The sequence below is a fragment of the Salvelinus fontinalis genome, chromosome 33 (genome assembly GCF_029448725.1).
Source record: "Salvelinus fontinalis isolate EN_2023a chromosome 33, ASM2944872v1, whole genome shotgun sequence".
Taxonomy (NCBI): Eukaryota; Metazoa; Chordata; class Actinopteri; order Salmoniformes; family Salmonidae; genus Salvelinus; species Salvelinus fontinalis.
This window is the reverse complement of record NC_074697.1, coordinates 2,988,431-3,005,452: the sequence shown is the minus strand read 5'-3', so window position 1 is coordinate 3,005,452 and position 17,022 is coordinate 2,988,431. Positions and strand designations below refer to the sequence as shown.

The 17,022-nt window shown below is 42.9% G+C and overlaps 1 protein-coding gene across 2 annotated transcripts in view; it reads left to right on the top strand.

The window, feature by feature from the left end:
* Window positions 1–157: 157 nt before the first annotated feature.
* Window positions 158–17,022, top strand: part of LOC129831641 (small G protein signaling modulator 2-like) — a 162,376-nt gene continuing 145,511 nt past the window's right edge. For both annotated transcript variants that reach the window (XM_055894991.1, XM_055894990.1), the window contains exons 1-2: window positions 158–692; window positions 12,907–12,982. In XM_055894991.1, coding sequence (XP_055750966.1) covers window positions 633–692; window positions 12,907–12,982 — 136 coding nt within the window. In that variant the 5' untranslated portion in view covers window positions 158–632. The remainder of the gene's footprint in view (window positions 693–12,906; window positions 12,983–17,022) is intronic.

Here is a 17,022-nt window from a genome sequence, read left to right as displayed (position 1 = left end):
GTCAGTCTGTCTTTGAAACCCTCATGGCTCTTTCATATTACATACAAAAAGACTACAGCTGAAATGCTTCTGAGCATCACACCTCAATATCCCCCAATCGTCCTGTCCACACACACACACACAGAGAGAGAGAGAGAGAGGAGAGCTATAAATAACTGGCTGTCATAGTGCTGGAGATGTGTATGGTGCGTGAGATACGTGAAGTGATTGACACCATTGATAAACAGTGGTAAAGGGGGTGGGTCAAGCACCGCTGGCGTCATTCTGAGGGGATGTGAAGATCTCTCCTCAATGCTCCGCGGCAGGACCGCATCTACCGCCACACAGATGAAATGAAGATCTCTTCTCAATGCTCCGCGGCAGGACCGCATCTACCGCCACACAGATGAAATGAAGATCTCTTCTCAATGCTCCGCGGTAGGACCGCATCTACCGCCACACAGATGCGTCAACCGCCTGCAATCTGGAGGCCCGACCACTTTGCTGTGAGAGGGAAGGAAGGAGGGGGGGAAGTAAATAAAAGCTTTATGAAAGGGCGGAGAGCACCAGACATCCGAGATTGTGGACAATCGCGTTGACGCTGTTGCAGTCGTAACTTTGTCACAGAGACGGACACAAGACCACCGAGAGCCATGGGTTCGTGCCCAGATGAAGAATTCAAAGATAAATTACTATGGAATGTGAAAAGAGAGGTAAGTGCATTTTGTTTCACGCCTCTTTTGAGCTCTTGGTCTATAATGAGTGAGGGTTGAATGGGGAAATTTAAGCAAATCCGGTTCATGTATTTCTCGGTCAATTTCCGTGATACATGATGAAGAATGATAATGTTGTGGATACGTCGCGAGATAGGAATTGATACACCATATTTCTGTTATACCTGTGTAGCCTACTCTAGCCACCGGCTGGAATAATGCAACGCTTGTTAGAAGTACATTTACAAATTGAACACGCTACATTACGTTTTTCAGGTTTTTGTCGCCGCTTCCCTCGGTTTCCCTTTAAATGTTGACGCTTCAGTACTTTTAGTTTCCCAAGGGAGTATGATGTGGAAGAGCCATTGGAATGAAAAGCATCCCATGGAAGCCTTTTATAGAAAAAAACGATTGCTACAGGTGGAACACACAGCCTAGGCTGTTGCAGTGCCATATAGGCAATAGCTCTATGATCTATCTACTGGCGTGGCTAATTGCGCCATTGTGCAAGTGAAGACTAATTTCCATGTCGATATTATTAAGTCATACTAAAGATCCTCCGGCACTATATGTTGTATTAGCGTAGTAATAGCCATATGTTTCTCAATGGTAAATTAATAGGAGGGAGCCCGGTGTTATTACAACCATTGTTACAATCTAATCCATCAGTTTTTACAGCAGTTTAAAAACGCTACCCATTTTTTTTATTTGTTCATAACTATACAGTACAGTACTATCAGAAAATTGTAACTCAACGCGATCACAGAATGTTAACATTTCACATTTACCTTATACCTGTGTAGCGACACTGTAGTTTCACAATAACAACAGGTGTTAGGGGACTTCTCTCCACTGTCATTGACCCCCCCCCCCCATTTTTTTTTTATAGATTGACCTATATTGCTGGCCAGTAGAGCCTATTAATATGATTGTAAGAGGGGGATAGTCGGATGCCTTTAAAATTATTCTTTAAAAAACTACGTGGAACATAGCTTATTCACTGCTATTAACAGATTTGACGTAAAAGGACCTGAAAGCCTGTTTTACTTATTTTGTACGCTAATGATATCTCTTCCTGTTGTACATTAGGGGCAGCAGGGAGCCTAGTGGTTAGAGCGTTGGGCCAGTAACCGAACAGATCAAATCCCCGAGCTGACAAGGTAAAAATCTGTAGTTCTGCCCCTTAACAAGGCAGTTAACCCACTGTTCCCCGGTAGGCCATTATTGTAAATAAAAATGAGTTCTGACTAGTTAAATAAAGGTTAAACATTTGTTTTTAAAGATTCTGAAATGCAGAAAGAAATAGGTTAGTTTAAGTTAACCAATAGCTTTTAACCAATAGTTAACCAATAGTCATTTCATAGTGCTTAATAACCTATTTGGGCTAGACATGCTGCTAGCGACCCACCTCGACAACATCTGGTGAAATTGCAGAGCGCGAAAATCAAATTACAGAAATAGTAATATTTAACATGAATGAAAATACAAGTGTCATACATCAGTTAAAAGCTTGACTTCTTGTTAATCCAGCCGCTGTGTCAGATTTCAAAAAGGCTTTACGGCGAAAGCACACCATGCGATTATCTGAGGACAGCGCCCAGCTACAAAAGCATTAAAAACATTTTCCAACCAGGCAGATGCGCCACGAAAGTCAGAAATGGCGATTAAAATAAATGCCTTACCTTTGAGTGCCAACAGAAGAAGATCTTCAAAGTCCCAGTTACATCACAAATGGTCCTTTTGTTCGATAAAGTCCTTCTTTATATCCCCAAAAATTCACTTAACCTGGCGCTCTTCATTCAATAATCCACCGGTTTCCCTCCTTCAAAATGCATACAAAATTAATCCCAAACGTTACCAATAAACTTCTCCAAACAAGTCAAACGACGTTTATAATCAAACTGCAGGTACCCTAATACGTAAATAAATGATACGATTTAAGACGGAGAATCGTTATTGTCATTACCGGAGATAAACAACAAAGTACGCGCATTCACCAGAATGCGTAACAAACACTACAGCCAAAATGGAAGCCACTTAGAAAAACTACAAATTCTAGCTCATTTTTCCAAAAACAAGCCTGAAACTCTTTCTAAAGACTGTTGACATCTAGTGGAAGCCCTAGGAACTGCAATATGGGAGGTTTACCCTTCATATTAAAAATGACAGCCATAGGAATCAATGGTGGGCAGAATTTTTTTTTTTCTGGATGGTTTGTCCTCGGGTTTTCGCCTGCCATATCAGTTCTATTATACTCACAGACATCATTTTAACAGTTTTAGAAACTTTAGAGTTTTCTTTCCAAACTTACCAATTATATGCATATCCTAGCTTCTGGGCCTGAGTAACAGGCAGTTTACATTGGGCACGCTTGTCATCCAGATGTCAAAATACTGCCCCCTAGTCCACATGATTAAAACCTCTTTGGGCAAGTATCCTGCTTCTATTTTGGAGAAAATGGGGGTCATGTTAGCAGTAACTGCATAAAGTTTTTTTTTTCTCAGTTCCACACTGTGAGCAGTTTGCTTGGGCAGAATTGTCATTTTATTTCCGAATACATTGTAGTTTTGCATAAAATAAATGCCAGTAAACCATTTACTATTTCATTTGATTGAAGTGTAATGAACACATCTGATTGTCCAGCTTTTAGGACACTATTTGTCGAACATGACAATAGGTGGGCTGACTCATCAGCCGAACAGAGTTTTCTACTGTGTTTTGTGTCCCCTGCCATATAAAATGAGACTTGGCATAATGATACGAATAATAGAACTATCATAATATCTGTGATGCTGAGCATAAAATAGGGCCAGAAGATGATGTGACATCACCGCTACCCAACACAGACCAGGCAGTCGGGGAAAGACTAGGTGGTGTACCTGTAGGGGTACAGACACAGGCAGAGACAGACAGACGTAGAGACAGCAGCATGGTGCTATGGGCTCTAGTCTTTGGAAATTGCCTCTGGTTATATTCACTGGTGTTTTAAAAACGGCAAAGATGAATAGTTAATATTTCCTGTTGATGTTTTCATAAAACCTAATTGCCTGCTGTGCACCAAAGACAAGCTTGTTTTCAGGAATGTGATTCAATGTCTGGTAGTGATGCAGTCATATGAATGTCCTTAGGTGGTTTATTGTAGGATGAAATGCACAACTGTGGCCAGTTTCCCCAGACACTTTCCAAGGAGGTACTCACTGAGCTTGCTTTTTTAGCCTCGGACTAGACTTGATCTCCGTCCAGGAAACCCTTCAGTTTGTTTCATTGAGATCATTTCCTGACACTGATGAAGACAACTTTTTGTGGAGGTCTCTCTTTTCTGTGCAGCGTAGGCCCTGTACTGGCCAGACACGCTGGTCGAGATCAGTTTTCTGTGCAGCGTAGGCCCTGTACTGGCCAGACACGCTGGTCGAGATCAGTTTTCTGTGCAGCGTAGGCCCTGTACTGGCCAGACACGCTGGTCGAGATCAGTTTTCTGTGCAGCGTAGGCCCTGTACTGGCCAGACACGCTGGTCGAGATCAGTTTTCTGTGCAGCGTAGGCCCTGTACTGGCCAGACACGCTGGTCGAGATCAGTTTTCTGTGCAGCGTAGGCCCTGTACTGGCCAGACACGCTGGTCGAGATCAGTTTTCTGTGCAGCGTAGGCCCTGTACTGGCCAGACACGCTGGTCGAGATCAGTTTTCTGTGCAGCGTAGGCCCTGTACTGGCCAGACACGCTGGTCGAGATCAGTTTTCTGTGCAGCGTAGGCCCTGTACTGGCCAGACACGCTGGTCGAGATCAGTTTGCCAACTTGGGAGACGCTGATTGTCTCCGTGTAGCTTATTGCTATAAATCAGTGTGTGCATCCTAAATGGCACCCTATTTGGAAAGTATTCAGACCCCTTCCCTTTTTCCACATTTTGTTACGTTACAGCCTTATTCTAAAATGTATTTAAAAAAAATAAAAAAATAAAAATGTTTAAAAAAATTCTCATCAGTCTACACACAAGACAAAGCAAAAGCTGGTTTTAAGATTTTTTTTTTGTATGTGTGTCTTACATATATATATATATATATATGTAAAGATACTGTATTTACTTAAGTATTCAGACCCTTTGCTATGAGACTCAAAATTGATCTCTGGTGCATCCTGTTTCCATTGATCATCCTTGATGTTTCTACAACTTGATTGGAGTCCACCTGTGGTAAATTCAATTGCTTAGACATGATTTGAAAAAGACACACACCTGTCTATATAAGGTCCCACAGTTGACAGTGCATGTCAGAGCAAAAAACAAGCCATGAGGTCGAAGGAATTTGAGGATTGTGTCGAGGCACAGATCTGGGGAAGGGTACCAAAATATGTCTGCAGCATTGAAGGTTCCCAAGAACACAGTGGCCTCCATCGTTGTTAAATGGAAGAAGTTTGGAACCACCAAGACTCTTCCTAGAGCTGGTCGCCCGGCCAAACTGAGCAATCGGGGGAGAAGGGCCTTGGTCAGAGAAGTGACCAAGTACCTGATGGTTACTCAGACAGAGCTACAGAGTTCCTCTGTTGAGATGGGAGAAACTTCCAGAAGGACAACCATCTCTGCAGCACTCCAAAAATCAGGTCTTTATGGTTGAGTGGCCAGATGGAAGCCACTCAATAAAAGGCACATGACAGCCGCTTGGAGTTTGCCAAAAGGCACCTGAAGACTCTCAGACCATGAGAAACAAGATTCTCTGTTCTGATGAAACCAAGGTTGAACTCTTTGACCTGAATGCCAAGTGTCACATCTGGAGGAAACCTGGCACCATCCCAACGGTGAAGCATGGTGGTGGCAGCAGCATCATGCTGTGGGGATGTTTTTCAGCGACAGGGACTGGGAGACTAGTCAGGATAGAAGGGAAAAATGAACGGAGCAAAGTACAGAGAGATCCTTGATGAAGGGATTAACGTGCCACTTGGGACCCAGTGTATGAGGAGAGATAATGCTTTGACCTTTGGGGCAGCAGGTAGCCTAGTGGTTCGAGCGTTGGACTAGTAACCAAAAGGTTGATGGATCAAATTCCCGAGCTGACAAGGTAAAAATCTGTCGTTCTGCCCCTGAACAAGGCAGTTAACCCACTGTTCCCCAGTACGCTGTCATTGTAAATAAGATTTTGCTTAAATAAAGGTAAAAACTTAAATAAAGGTAAAAAAACATCCTTTAGTATTGGCAGTTCCCTTGGCTTGGTCAATCTGTCTGAATTGAACGATCGGCAGACGTGAGGAATGTATATTGATTACCTATCGCTCCCAATAACTCACCATCTGGAAATGAACTGTTATTACTGATGGCATTTGTATATTCTCCTTCTATTTCCCATTTTTAGAAATCAATGCAATGATTTTGTACAATACACAGAATGTAATGTAATGTAATTGTATGTACTTTGTAAACTGTGTAACCTAAAATGTACTATAGTGTCTCTGTATACAGAAATATATTAAACCTTTTATTGCTGCAATATCTAAATGTTTGGGCGCCCCGAAAAAATTCACATAGAAATAACTTATTTTGTACATAATGTTTCTGCCACCGTCTCTTATGACAGAAAAGAGCTTCTAGATATCAGGACAGTGATTTAATCACCTCGTACTGGACAATGATTGTTTCTTTAACGAGTCGGACGCAAAGGATTTACTTCAGACACCCGACAAGGCCCAAATCCCCGTCATTCACATGAAGAAGAGAAGGAGATATCGGGGACGTAGGTCGGGGTGCCTTGTAAGGATCCGATGGCGAGTGAGTAATCCCCCTCTACCATCAGTCCTATTAGCCAATGTGCAATCATTGGATAACAAAATGGATGAGCTCAGATCAAGACTGTCTTACCAAAGCTGTTATATCTTATGTTTCACCAAGTCGTGGCTGAACAATGACATGGATAACATACAGCTGGCAGGGTCTTCGGTCCCTCGGCAAGACAGAACAGCTGCCTCCGGTAAGACAAGGGGTGGAGGTCTGTGTCTATTTGTAAATAACAGCTGGTGCACAAAATCTAATATTAAGGAAGTCTCGAGATTTTACTCGCCTGAGGTAGAGCATCTGATGATAAGCTGTAGACCACACTATCTACCAAGAGAGTTTTCATCTATATTTTCGTAGCTGTCGATTTACCACCACAAACCGATGCTGGCACTAAGACTGCACTCAAGGTGCCATAAGAAAACAAGAAAATGCTCATCCAGGTGGCACTCCTAGTGGCGGGGGACTTTAATGCAGGGAAACTTAAATCTGTTTTACCTAATTTCTACCAGCATGTTAATAAATGTGCAACCAGAGGAAAAAAATCTCCACATTTACTCCACCCACAGAGATGAGTACAGAGCTCTCCCTTGCCCTCCATTTGGCAAATCTGACCATAACGCTATCCTCGTGATTCCTGTTTACAAGCAAAAACAAAAGCAGGAAGTACCAGTGACTCGTTCAATAAGGAAGTGGTCAGATGAAGCAGATGCTAAGCTACAGGCCTGTTTTGCTAGCACAGACTGGAATATGTTTTTACAAACCCCAACCAGAAGCCATGAATTACAAGCAACATCCGCACTGAGCTAAAGGGTAGAGCTGCCGCTTTCAAGGAGTGGAACTCTAACCCGGACGCTTATAAGAATTCCCTCTATGCTCTCCGACGAACCATCAAAAAGGCAAAGCTTCAATACAGGACTAAGTTTGAATCCTACTACACCGGCTCTGACGCTCGTCGGATGTGGCAAGGCTTGCAAACTGTTACGGACTACAAAGGGAAGCACAGCCATGAGCTGCCCAGTGACACGAGCCTACCAGATTAGCTAAATAACTTCTATGCTTGCTTCGAGGCCAGCAATACTGAAGCATGCATGAGAGCATCAGCTGTTCCGGACGACTGTGTGATCACGCTCTCCATAGCTGATGTGAATAAGACCTTTAAACAGGTCAACATTCACAAGGCCGCAGGGCCAGATGGATTACCAGAACGTGTACTCCGAGCATGCTCTGACCAACTGGCAAGTGTCTTCACTGACATTTTCAACCTGTCCCTGACAGAGTCTGTAATGCCAACATGTTTCAAGCAGACCACCAAGAACACCAAGGTAACCTGCCTAAATGACTACCGACCCGTAGCACTCAGGTCTGTAGCCATGAAGTGCTTTGATAGACTGGTCATGGCTCACATCAACACCATTATCCCAGAAACCCTAGACCCACTCCAATTTGCATACCGCCCTAACAGATCCACAGATGATGCAATCTCTATTGCACTCCACACAGCCCTTTCCCACCTCGACAAAAGGTACACCTACGTGAGAATGCTATTTCTTGACTACAGCTCAGCGTTCAACACCATAGTGCCCTCAAAGCTCATCAATAAACTAAGAACCCTGGGACTAAACACCTCCCTCTGCAACTGGGTCCTGGACTTCCTGATGGGCCATCCCCAGGTGGTAAGGTTAGGTAACAACACATCTGCCACGCTGATCCTCAACACGGGGGCCCCTCAGGTGTGCATGCTCAGTCCCCTCCTGTACTTCCTGTTCACCCACGACTGCATGGCCAAGCACGACTCCAACACCATCATTAAGTTTGCCAACGACACAACAGTGCTAGGCCTGATCACCGACAACTATGAGACAGCCTATAGGGAGGTGGTCAGAGACCTGACAGTGTGGTGCCAGGACAACAACCTCTCCCTCAATGGGATCAAAACAAAGGAGATGATTGTGGACTACAGGAAAAGGAGAAGTGAGCAGTCCCCCATTCTCATTGATGAGGCTGTAGTGGAGCAGGTTGAGAGCTCCTTGGTGTCCACATCACCAACAAACTATCATGGTTCAAACACACCAAGACAGTCGTGAAGAGGGCATGACAACACCTATTCCCCCTCGGGAGACTGAAAAGATTTGGCATGGGTCCTCAGATCCTCAAGAAGTTCTACAGCTGCACCATCGAGAGCATACTGACTGGTTGCGTCACTGGCTGGTATGCAACTGCTCGGCCTCCAACCGCAAGGCACTACAGAGGGTTGTGCGTACGGCCCAGTTCGTCACTGGGGCCAAGCTTCCTGCCATCCAGGACCTCTGACACCGCCTGGTTTAGAGGAAGGCCCTAAAAATGGTCAAATACTCCAGCCACCCTAGTCATAGACTGTTCTCTCTGCTACCACACGGCAAGCAATACCAGAGTTCCAAGTCTAGGTCCAAAAGATTTCTTAACAGCTTCTACCCCTAAGCCATAAGACTCCTGAACAGGTAATGTAATGGCTACCCAGAATATTTGCGTTGCCCCCCCCCCCCCCCCCCCCCCCTTTTTACGCTGCTGCTACTCTCTGGTTATTATCTATGCATAGTCACTTTAACTCTACCTACATGTACATTTTACCTCAATTACCTTTACCTTGACTAACCGGTGCCCCTGTATATAGTCTCATTACTAAGCTGTACCCCTGTATATGCTAACCGGTGCCCCCGCACATTGACACTGTACCGGTACCCCCCTGTATATAGCCTCACTTGTTATTTTACTGCTGCTCTTTACTTATTTGTTTCTTTTATTTAAAACATTTTACTCAACACTTTTTTTCTAAACTGCATTGTTGGTTAAGGGCTTGTAAGTGAGAATTTCACTGTAAGGTCTACACACCTGTCATATTCGGTGCATGTGACAAATAAAATTTAATTTGATTTTGTATTCACACCCCTTGACTTTTCCACATTTGTGTTGTGTTACACCCTACATTTTAAAATGAATTAAATTGAGTTGTGTTACAGCCTACATTTTAAAATGAATTAAATTGAGTTGTGTTACAGCCTAAATTTTAAAATTAATTAAATTGACTTGCTGTGTTACCAGCCTACCCACAAAACCTGAACCACTGATCTACAGCTCGATCAACAATGACAGGCACATTACTGTTGATAAGTTAGGGATGTCTGGCGTGAAGCGGATTTCTGCCACCTGTAATGGTTTGTAGCTGATACATCACTAGATGGGCAATATATTGAAAGCTTTTAAATTAAAATGTATTGATCTCTTTGGGTAAAAAAGCCCATGAAATTCTTCTTTGCTGTGAACAGAGTAAACAGAATCCAAGTTCCAAGACTTTTAAAAGATGAATCCTTCCTTTCTGCTAAAGGCTACTCTTGGACTAATCACTGATCTGGCACCCTATTCCATATATAGTGCACTACATTTGACCGGAGCCCAATGGAGCCGTGGTGCACTTTGAGGAAATAGGGTGCCATTTTGGGACACAATCTTCATCTCTGTCTCAGTCAGAAGTGGAATGACAGGTGTTAACGACCTCAGTACCAGACACACACGCCTGTGCTCACTCTCCTCTTCTGGCAGGAGATCAAGCAGCTGTATCACTCCTACTGCGTCCCAAATTGCACCTTATTTCCTAGAGCAGAGATGGGAAACACATATTTTTTTTTAGATTGGAAAATTAGTCTAGCGGCCAGCTATCTAATCTTGCAGTAGTCATGGTCAAATTATCGACCAGTAGAGCTCTGCTCCCCAATCCGAGCCCGATGGGCCCAGACGTTATACAGGGCCTGCAGGGCCTGTTATATTAGGGCCAGGTAGGGCCTGTAGGGCCTGTTATATTAGGGCCAGGTAGGGCCTGTTTCTTCATCAATAACTAGGGTACAGGTAGGGCCTGTTTCTTCATCAATAACTAGGGTACAGGTAGGACCTGTTTCTTCATCAATAACTAGGGTACAGGTAGGGCCTGTTGTCTCATCAATAACTAGGGTACAGGTAGGGCCTGTTTCTTCATCAATAACTAGGGTACAGGTAGGGCCTGTTTCTTCATCAATAACTAGGGTACAGGTAGGGCCTGTTTCTTCATCAATAGCTAGGGTACAGGTAGGGCCTGTTGACTCATCACTAACTAGGGTACAGGTAGGGCCTGTTGTCTCATCAATAACTAGGGTACAGATAGGGCCTGCTTCTTCATCAATAACTAGGGTACAGGTAGGACCTGTTTCTTCATCAATAACTAGGGTACAGGTAGGGCCTGTTCCTTCATCAATAACTAGGGTACAGGTAGGGCCTGTTGTCTCATCAATAACTAGGGTACAGGTAGGGCCTGTTTCTTCATCAATAACTAGGGTACAGATAGGGCCTGTTTCCTCATCAATAACTAGGGTACATGTAGGGCCTGTTTCTTCATCAATAACTAGGGTACAGGTAGGGCCTGTTTCCTCATCAATAACTAGGGTACATATAGGGCCTGTTTCCTCATCAATAACTAGGGTACAAGTAGGGCCTGTTTCTTCATCAATAACTAGGGTACAGGTAGGGCCTGTTTCTTCATCAATAACTAGGGTACAGGTAGGGTCTGTTTCTTCATCAATAACTAGGGTATAGGTAGGGCCTGTTTCTTCATCAATAACTAGGGTACAGCTGGGGCCTGTTTTTTCATCAATAACTAGGGTACAGGTAGGGCCTGTTTCTTCATCAATAACTAGGGTACAGGTAGGGCCTGTTTCTTCATCAATAACTAGGGTACAGGTAGGGCCTGTTGTCTCATCAATAACTAGGGTACAGGTAGGGCCTGTTTCTTCATAAATAACTAGGGTACAGGTAGGGCCTGTTTCTTCATCAATAACTAGGGTACAGGTAGGGCCTGTTTCTTCATCAATAACTAGGGTACAGGTAGGGCCTGTTTCTTCATCAATAACTAGGGTACAGGTAGGGCCTGTTGTCTCGTCAATAACTAGGTTACAGGTAGGGCCTGTTGTGTCATCAATAACTAGGGTACAGGTAGAGCCTGTTTCTTTATCAATAACTAGGGTACAGGTAGGGCCTGCTTCTTCATTAATAACCCGAGTACAGGTAGGGCCTGCTTCTTCATTAATAACCTGAGTACAGGTAGGGCCTGCTTCTTCATTAATAACTAGGTTACAGGTAGGGCCTGCTTCTTCATTAATAACTAGGTTACAGGTAGGGCCTGCTTCTTCATTAATAACCGGAGTACAGGTAGGGCTCTGGTATGACTAAATTGATCACTAACATTTTGAAGCTGAGCCATTTGCTCGTGCTCTGCTGGTGTCAGAAGTGCTTCAACTTTGTCAAATATAAAATAGTTGAGATTGTATATATTTTTTAATGATGTTCCTTGAGGTTTGTCTGAGTTTGTGACGGAAAGTAGCTAACAGCTAGCTGCTCTCATGTTTGTTAATTAAGCATGTCAGCCCAAGCAGAGCCGTTGCTATGGATACTCAGTCAGAGCGCCATGAGCAGAGCGCATGCAGAGGGAGTGACCGACAGAGAGGTGCAGCTAATGGATTTACTAAAGGAGGAAAACATTTCTGATTTCAGGCCTTAAATTTGACCAAAGCAATTGGGTTAGTCACTCAGATATCATATTAAAAACTGCAAACATTTTCTCTACGCCCTATGTCAAAATGTAGAATTGCAGGAAATCATTCAGAAATTTTAGGGACGGTAAATTGTTTAGCAAAAAATGTCACTTAGGGACTCCAAGTGACCCTTGTTCTTAAGTTTCGTTTTTTGCGTCTTTTACTTACGGTTTTGTACACCAGCTACAAACAGCTGAAAATACAATATTTTGGGTTATTGAAAATATATTTCACAGTGGTTTAGATGGTACAATGATTCTCTACACTACTTAAACTGAAATTAGGCAAACTATTAGAATTTTAGCAATCAGAAAATTTAACACGGTTTATGCCAAATACCCCCTCAATTCGAGGTGATGACGATGAGGATTGCTTTGATTGTGATGATGATGGTGATGATGGTGGTGGTGGTAATGATGATGATGGTGGTGATGGTAATGATGATGATGGTGGTGGTGGTAATGATGATGATGGTGGTGATGGGAATGATGATGATGGTAGTGGTAATGATGATGATGGCGGTGGTTATTATGGTGATAGTGATGGTGGTAGTGGGGGTAATGATGATGGTGGTTATGGTAATGATGATGATGGTGGTTATGGTAATGATGATGATATTGGTGGTAATGATGATGATGGTGGTGGTGGTAATGATGGTGGTGATGGTGATGGTAATGATGGTGGTGATGGTAATGATGATGTTGGTGGTAATGGTAATGATGGTTATGGTGATGGTAATGATGGTTATGATGGTGATGATGATGGTGGTGATGGTAATGATGATGATGATAGTTATGGTAATGATGATGATGGTGGGGATGGTAATGACGATAATGATCCTGTGTGTTGACTGTCGGTACAGGTGAAACAGATCATGGAGGAGGCGGTGACTAAGAAGTTTGTCCATGAAGACAGCAGCCACATCATCGGCCTGTGCAGTAAGTACACACACACACACACACACACACACACACACACACACACACACACACACACACACACACACACACACACACACACACACACACACACTATCTCTCTCTCTCTCTCTGAGAGCTCCTCAGCTGATGATGTGAGGTGTCTGGGTGAAGTACAGTACTTGACGTCATTGCCAGCACATCAACGGTAAGTTAATAATCACACTGGAGTCAACGGAAACTAATCTTAGATGTTCCCTAGCCGCAAAACATATACTTTCTCTGAGAAAGACCAGATGTGTGTGTGGGTGTGTGAGTGAGTGTGTGTGGCCCCGTAGTGCAGTCAGTATTTTTTGGAAGGCTGCCGGTGTAGTGGGATGAGTTTATGTAGTTTCCGTCCCGGATGACTGCGAGCCGGTGAGCTGGCGAATGACACCTTTACCACTTTATGCTCCCGCCACACCGAGGGAGGGGGGGGCTGTATATCTTTCCCTATTTGCTTGTGTGTATCTGTCTCTGTGTGTGTGTGTGTGTGTGGTGGTATAACTTCCTTTGTTCCTACGACACTCAGATAACCATTGAGGATCTCAGCGGGGGGGGGGGTGTTCCACCAACCTGGGTCAGGGCAGACCCGTAGAAGCTGTATCCCTAACGGTTCTCTGTTCATTATTTAAAGCCCTACTGTTGACCATACTCACTAGAAAGATAGATGTTGGTGCTGTACCATTTCACCGACATTTTAGTTTATTTCTTAGGTTATTAAAACAACTGATTTACCCGACGTCGGTTTAAATTGCTTGAATTCTATCTAGTTCAGTTTTTTTTTTGTGAGCCCAACTTGCCGTTTCTCTAGAGAGAAATCAAATCAGTGTCTTGAAGTGCAGCGTGTAGATTAAACTATCAGCGTGTAGATTAAACTATCAGCGTGTAGATTAAACTATCAGCGTGTAGATTAAACTATCAGCGTGTAGATTAAACTATCAGCGTGTAGATTAAACTATCAGCGTGTAGATTAAACTATCAGCGTGTAGATTAAACTATCAGCGTATAGATTAAACTATCAGCGTGTAGATTAAACTATCAGCGTGTAGATTAAACTATCAGCGTGTAGATTAAACTATCAGCGTGTAGATTAAACTATCAGCGTGTAGATTAAACTATCAGCGTGTAGATTAAACTATCCGTGTGTAGATTAAACTATCCGTGTGTAGATTAAACTATCAGCGTGTAGATTAAACTATCCGTGTGTAGATTAAACTATCAGCGTGTAGATTAAACTATCAGCGTGTAGATTAAACTATCAGCGTGTAGATTAAACTATCAGCGTGTAGATTAAACGATCAGCGTGTAGATGAAACGATCAGCGTGTAGATGAAACTATCAGCGTGTAGATGAAACTATCAGCGTGTAGATGAAACTATCAGCGTGTAGAGGAACCTATCAGCGTGTAGAGGAACCTATCAGCGTGTAGAGGAACCTATCAGCGTGTAGAGGAACCTATCAGCGTGTAGATGAAACTATCAGCGTGTAGATGAAACTATCAGCGTGTAGATGAAACTATCAGCGTGTAGATGAAACTATCAGCGTGTAGATGAAACTATCAGCGTGTAGATGAAACTATCAGCGTGTAGATGAAACTATCAGCGTGTAGATGAAACTATCAGCGTGTAGATGAAACTATCAGCGTGTAGATGAAACTATCAGCGTGTAGATGAAACTATCAGCGTGTAGATGAAACTATCAGCGTGTAGATGAAACTATCCGCGTGTAGATTAAACTGTCAGCGTGTAGATTAAACTTTCAGCGTGTAGATTAAACTTTCAGCGTGTAGATTGAACTATTGGCGTGTAGATTGAACTATTGGCGTGTAGATTAAACTATCGGCGTGTAGATTAAACTGTCGGCGTGTAGATTAAACCGTCGGCGTGTAGATTAAACCGTCGGCGTGTAGATTAAACCGTCGGCGTGTAGATTAAACCGTCGGCGTGTAGATTAAACCTTCGGCGTGTAGATTAAACTATCGGCGTGTAGATTAAACTATCGGCGTGTAGATTAAACTATCGGCGTGTAGATTAAACTATCGGCGTGTAGATTAAACTATCTGCGTGTAGATTAAACTATCTGCGTGTAGATTAAACTATCCGCGTGTAGATTAAACTATCCGCGTGTAGATTAAACTATCCGCGTGTAGATTAAACTATCCGCGTGTAGATTTAACTATCCGCGTGTAGATTTAACTATCCGCGTGTAGATTTAACTATCCGCGTGTAGATTTAACTATCCGCGTGTAGATTTAACTATCCGCGTGTAGATTTAACTATCCGCGTGTAGATTTAACACTCCGCGTGTAGATTAAACTATCCGCGTGTAGATTAAACTATCCGCGTGTAGATTAAACTATCCGCGTGTAGATTAAACTATCCGCGTGTAGATTAAACTATCCGCGTGTAGATTAAACTATCCGCGTGTAGATTAAACTATCCGCGTGTAGATTAAACTATCCGCGTGTAGATTAAACTATCCGCGTGTAGATTAAACTATCCGCGTGTAGATTAAACTATCAGCGTGTAGATTAAACTATCAGCGTGTAGATTAAACTATCAGCGTGTAGATTAAACTATCAGCGTGTAGATTAAACTATCAGCGTGTAGATTAAACTATCCGCGTGTAGATTAAACTATCCGCGTGTAGATTAAACTATCCGCGTGTAGATTAAACTATCAGCGTGTAGATTAAACTATCAGCGTGTAGATTAAACTATCCGCGTGTAGATTAAACTATCCGCGTGTAGATTAAACTATCCGCGTGTAGATTAAACTATCCGCGTGTAGATTAAACTATCAGCGTGTAGATTAAACTATCCGCGTGTAGATTAAACTATCAGCGTGTAGATTAAACTATCTGCGTGTAGATTAAACTATAAGCGTGTAGATTAAACTATCTGTGTCAGGCTGTAATTGTTGCCATTTAAAGGGACAATCTGCAGTTGCTACATCTATTTTTGGACTTTAATTAATGAATGATATGTACCCGTTGATTCTTGAAGAATATAATTTATAAATGCCTCATGAGTTTAGTTCAACTATCACACTCCATCAGAACCCAAAATATAAACTTGTTTTACTCCAATGTTTGTAAACAAACACTAATATAGCCTCATAACATGGTCAAAACCTAGAATCTTGATATCATGGATGGTCAGTCCTTGCATCTTTAGCTCTGTTTATGCATTTGAAAGTGGTTAGGTTTCTTCAGCCCCCATTTTTTTTTTTACTCAAACAGGGACAACAAACAGTTAGTAGACAACACCACTCTGCCTCGTTCTGTACTGGAGGTAGTAAAGCTATGTGTCTGTGATTCTGTGTGTGAGAGACGTGAGTGAGAGGCATGGTGTGAACAGAGAGAGAGTGTGTTTGGGAGCATGTCTGTGGGTTTGTGCGTGTGTGTCGTGCTTTACATACTGTTTGTGTGTGTGTGTGTGTCGTGCTTTACATACTGTATGTTTGTGTGTGTGTGTGTCGTGCTTTACATACTGTATGTTTGTGTGTGTGTGTGTGTCGTGCTTTACATACTGTATGTTTGTGTGTGTGTGTGTGTCGTGCTTTACATACTGTATGTTTGTGTGTGTGTGTGTCGTGCTTTACATACTGTATGTTTGTGTGTGTGTGTGTCGTGCTTTACATACTGTATGTTTGTGTGTGTGTGTGTCGTGCTTTACATACTGTATGTGTGTGTGTGTGTGTCGTGCTTTACATACTGTATGTTTGTGTGTGTGTGTCGTGCTTTACATACTGTATGTGTGTGTGTGTGTGGAGTGGGTGTGTGATTCTCTGTGGCAGGTGTTGAGAGAGAGGCTTTAGTGAGTCGAGACCAACACAGAACATAGGGGTTCAGTCACCATTCACGACTCAGCGTTTCAAATGGCACCCTATTCCCTACATAGTGCACTACTTTAGATATATCCTTTGGCACCCTATTCCCTACATAATGCACTACTTTAGATATATCCTATGGCACCCTATTCCCTACATAGTGCACTACTTTAGATATATCCTATGGCA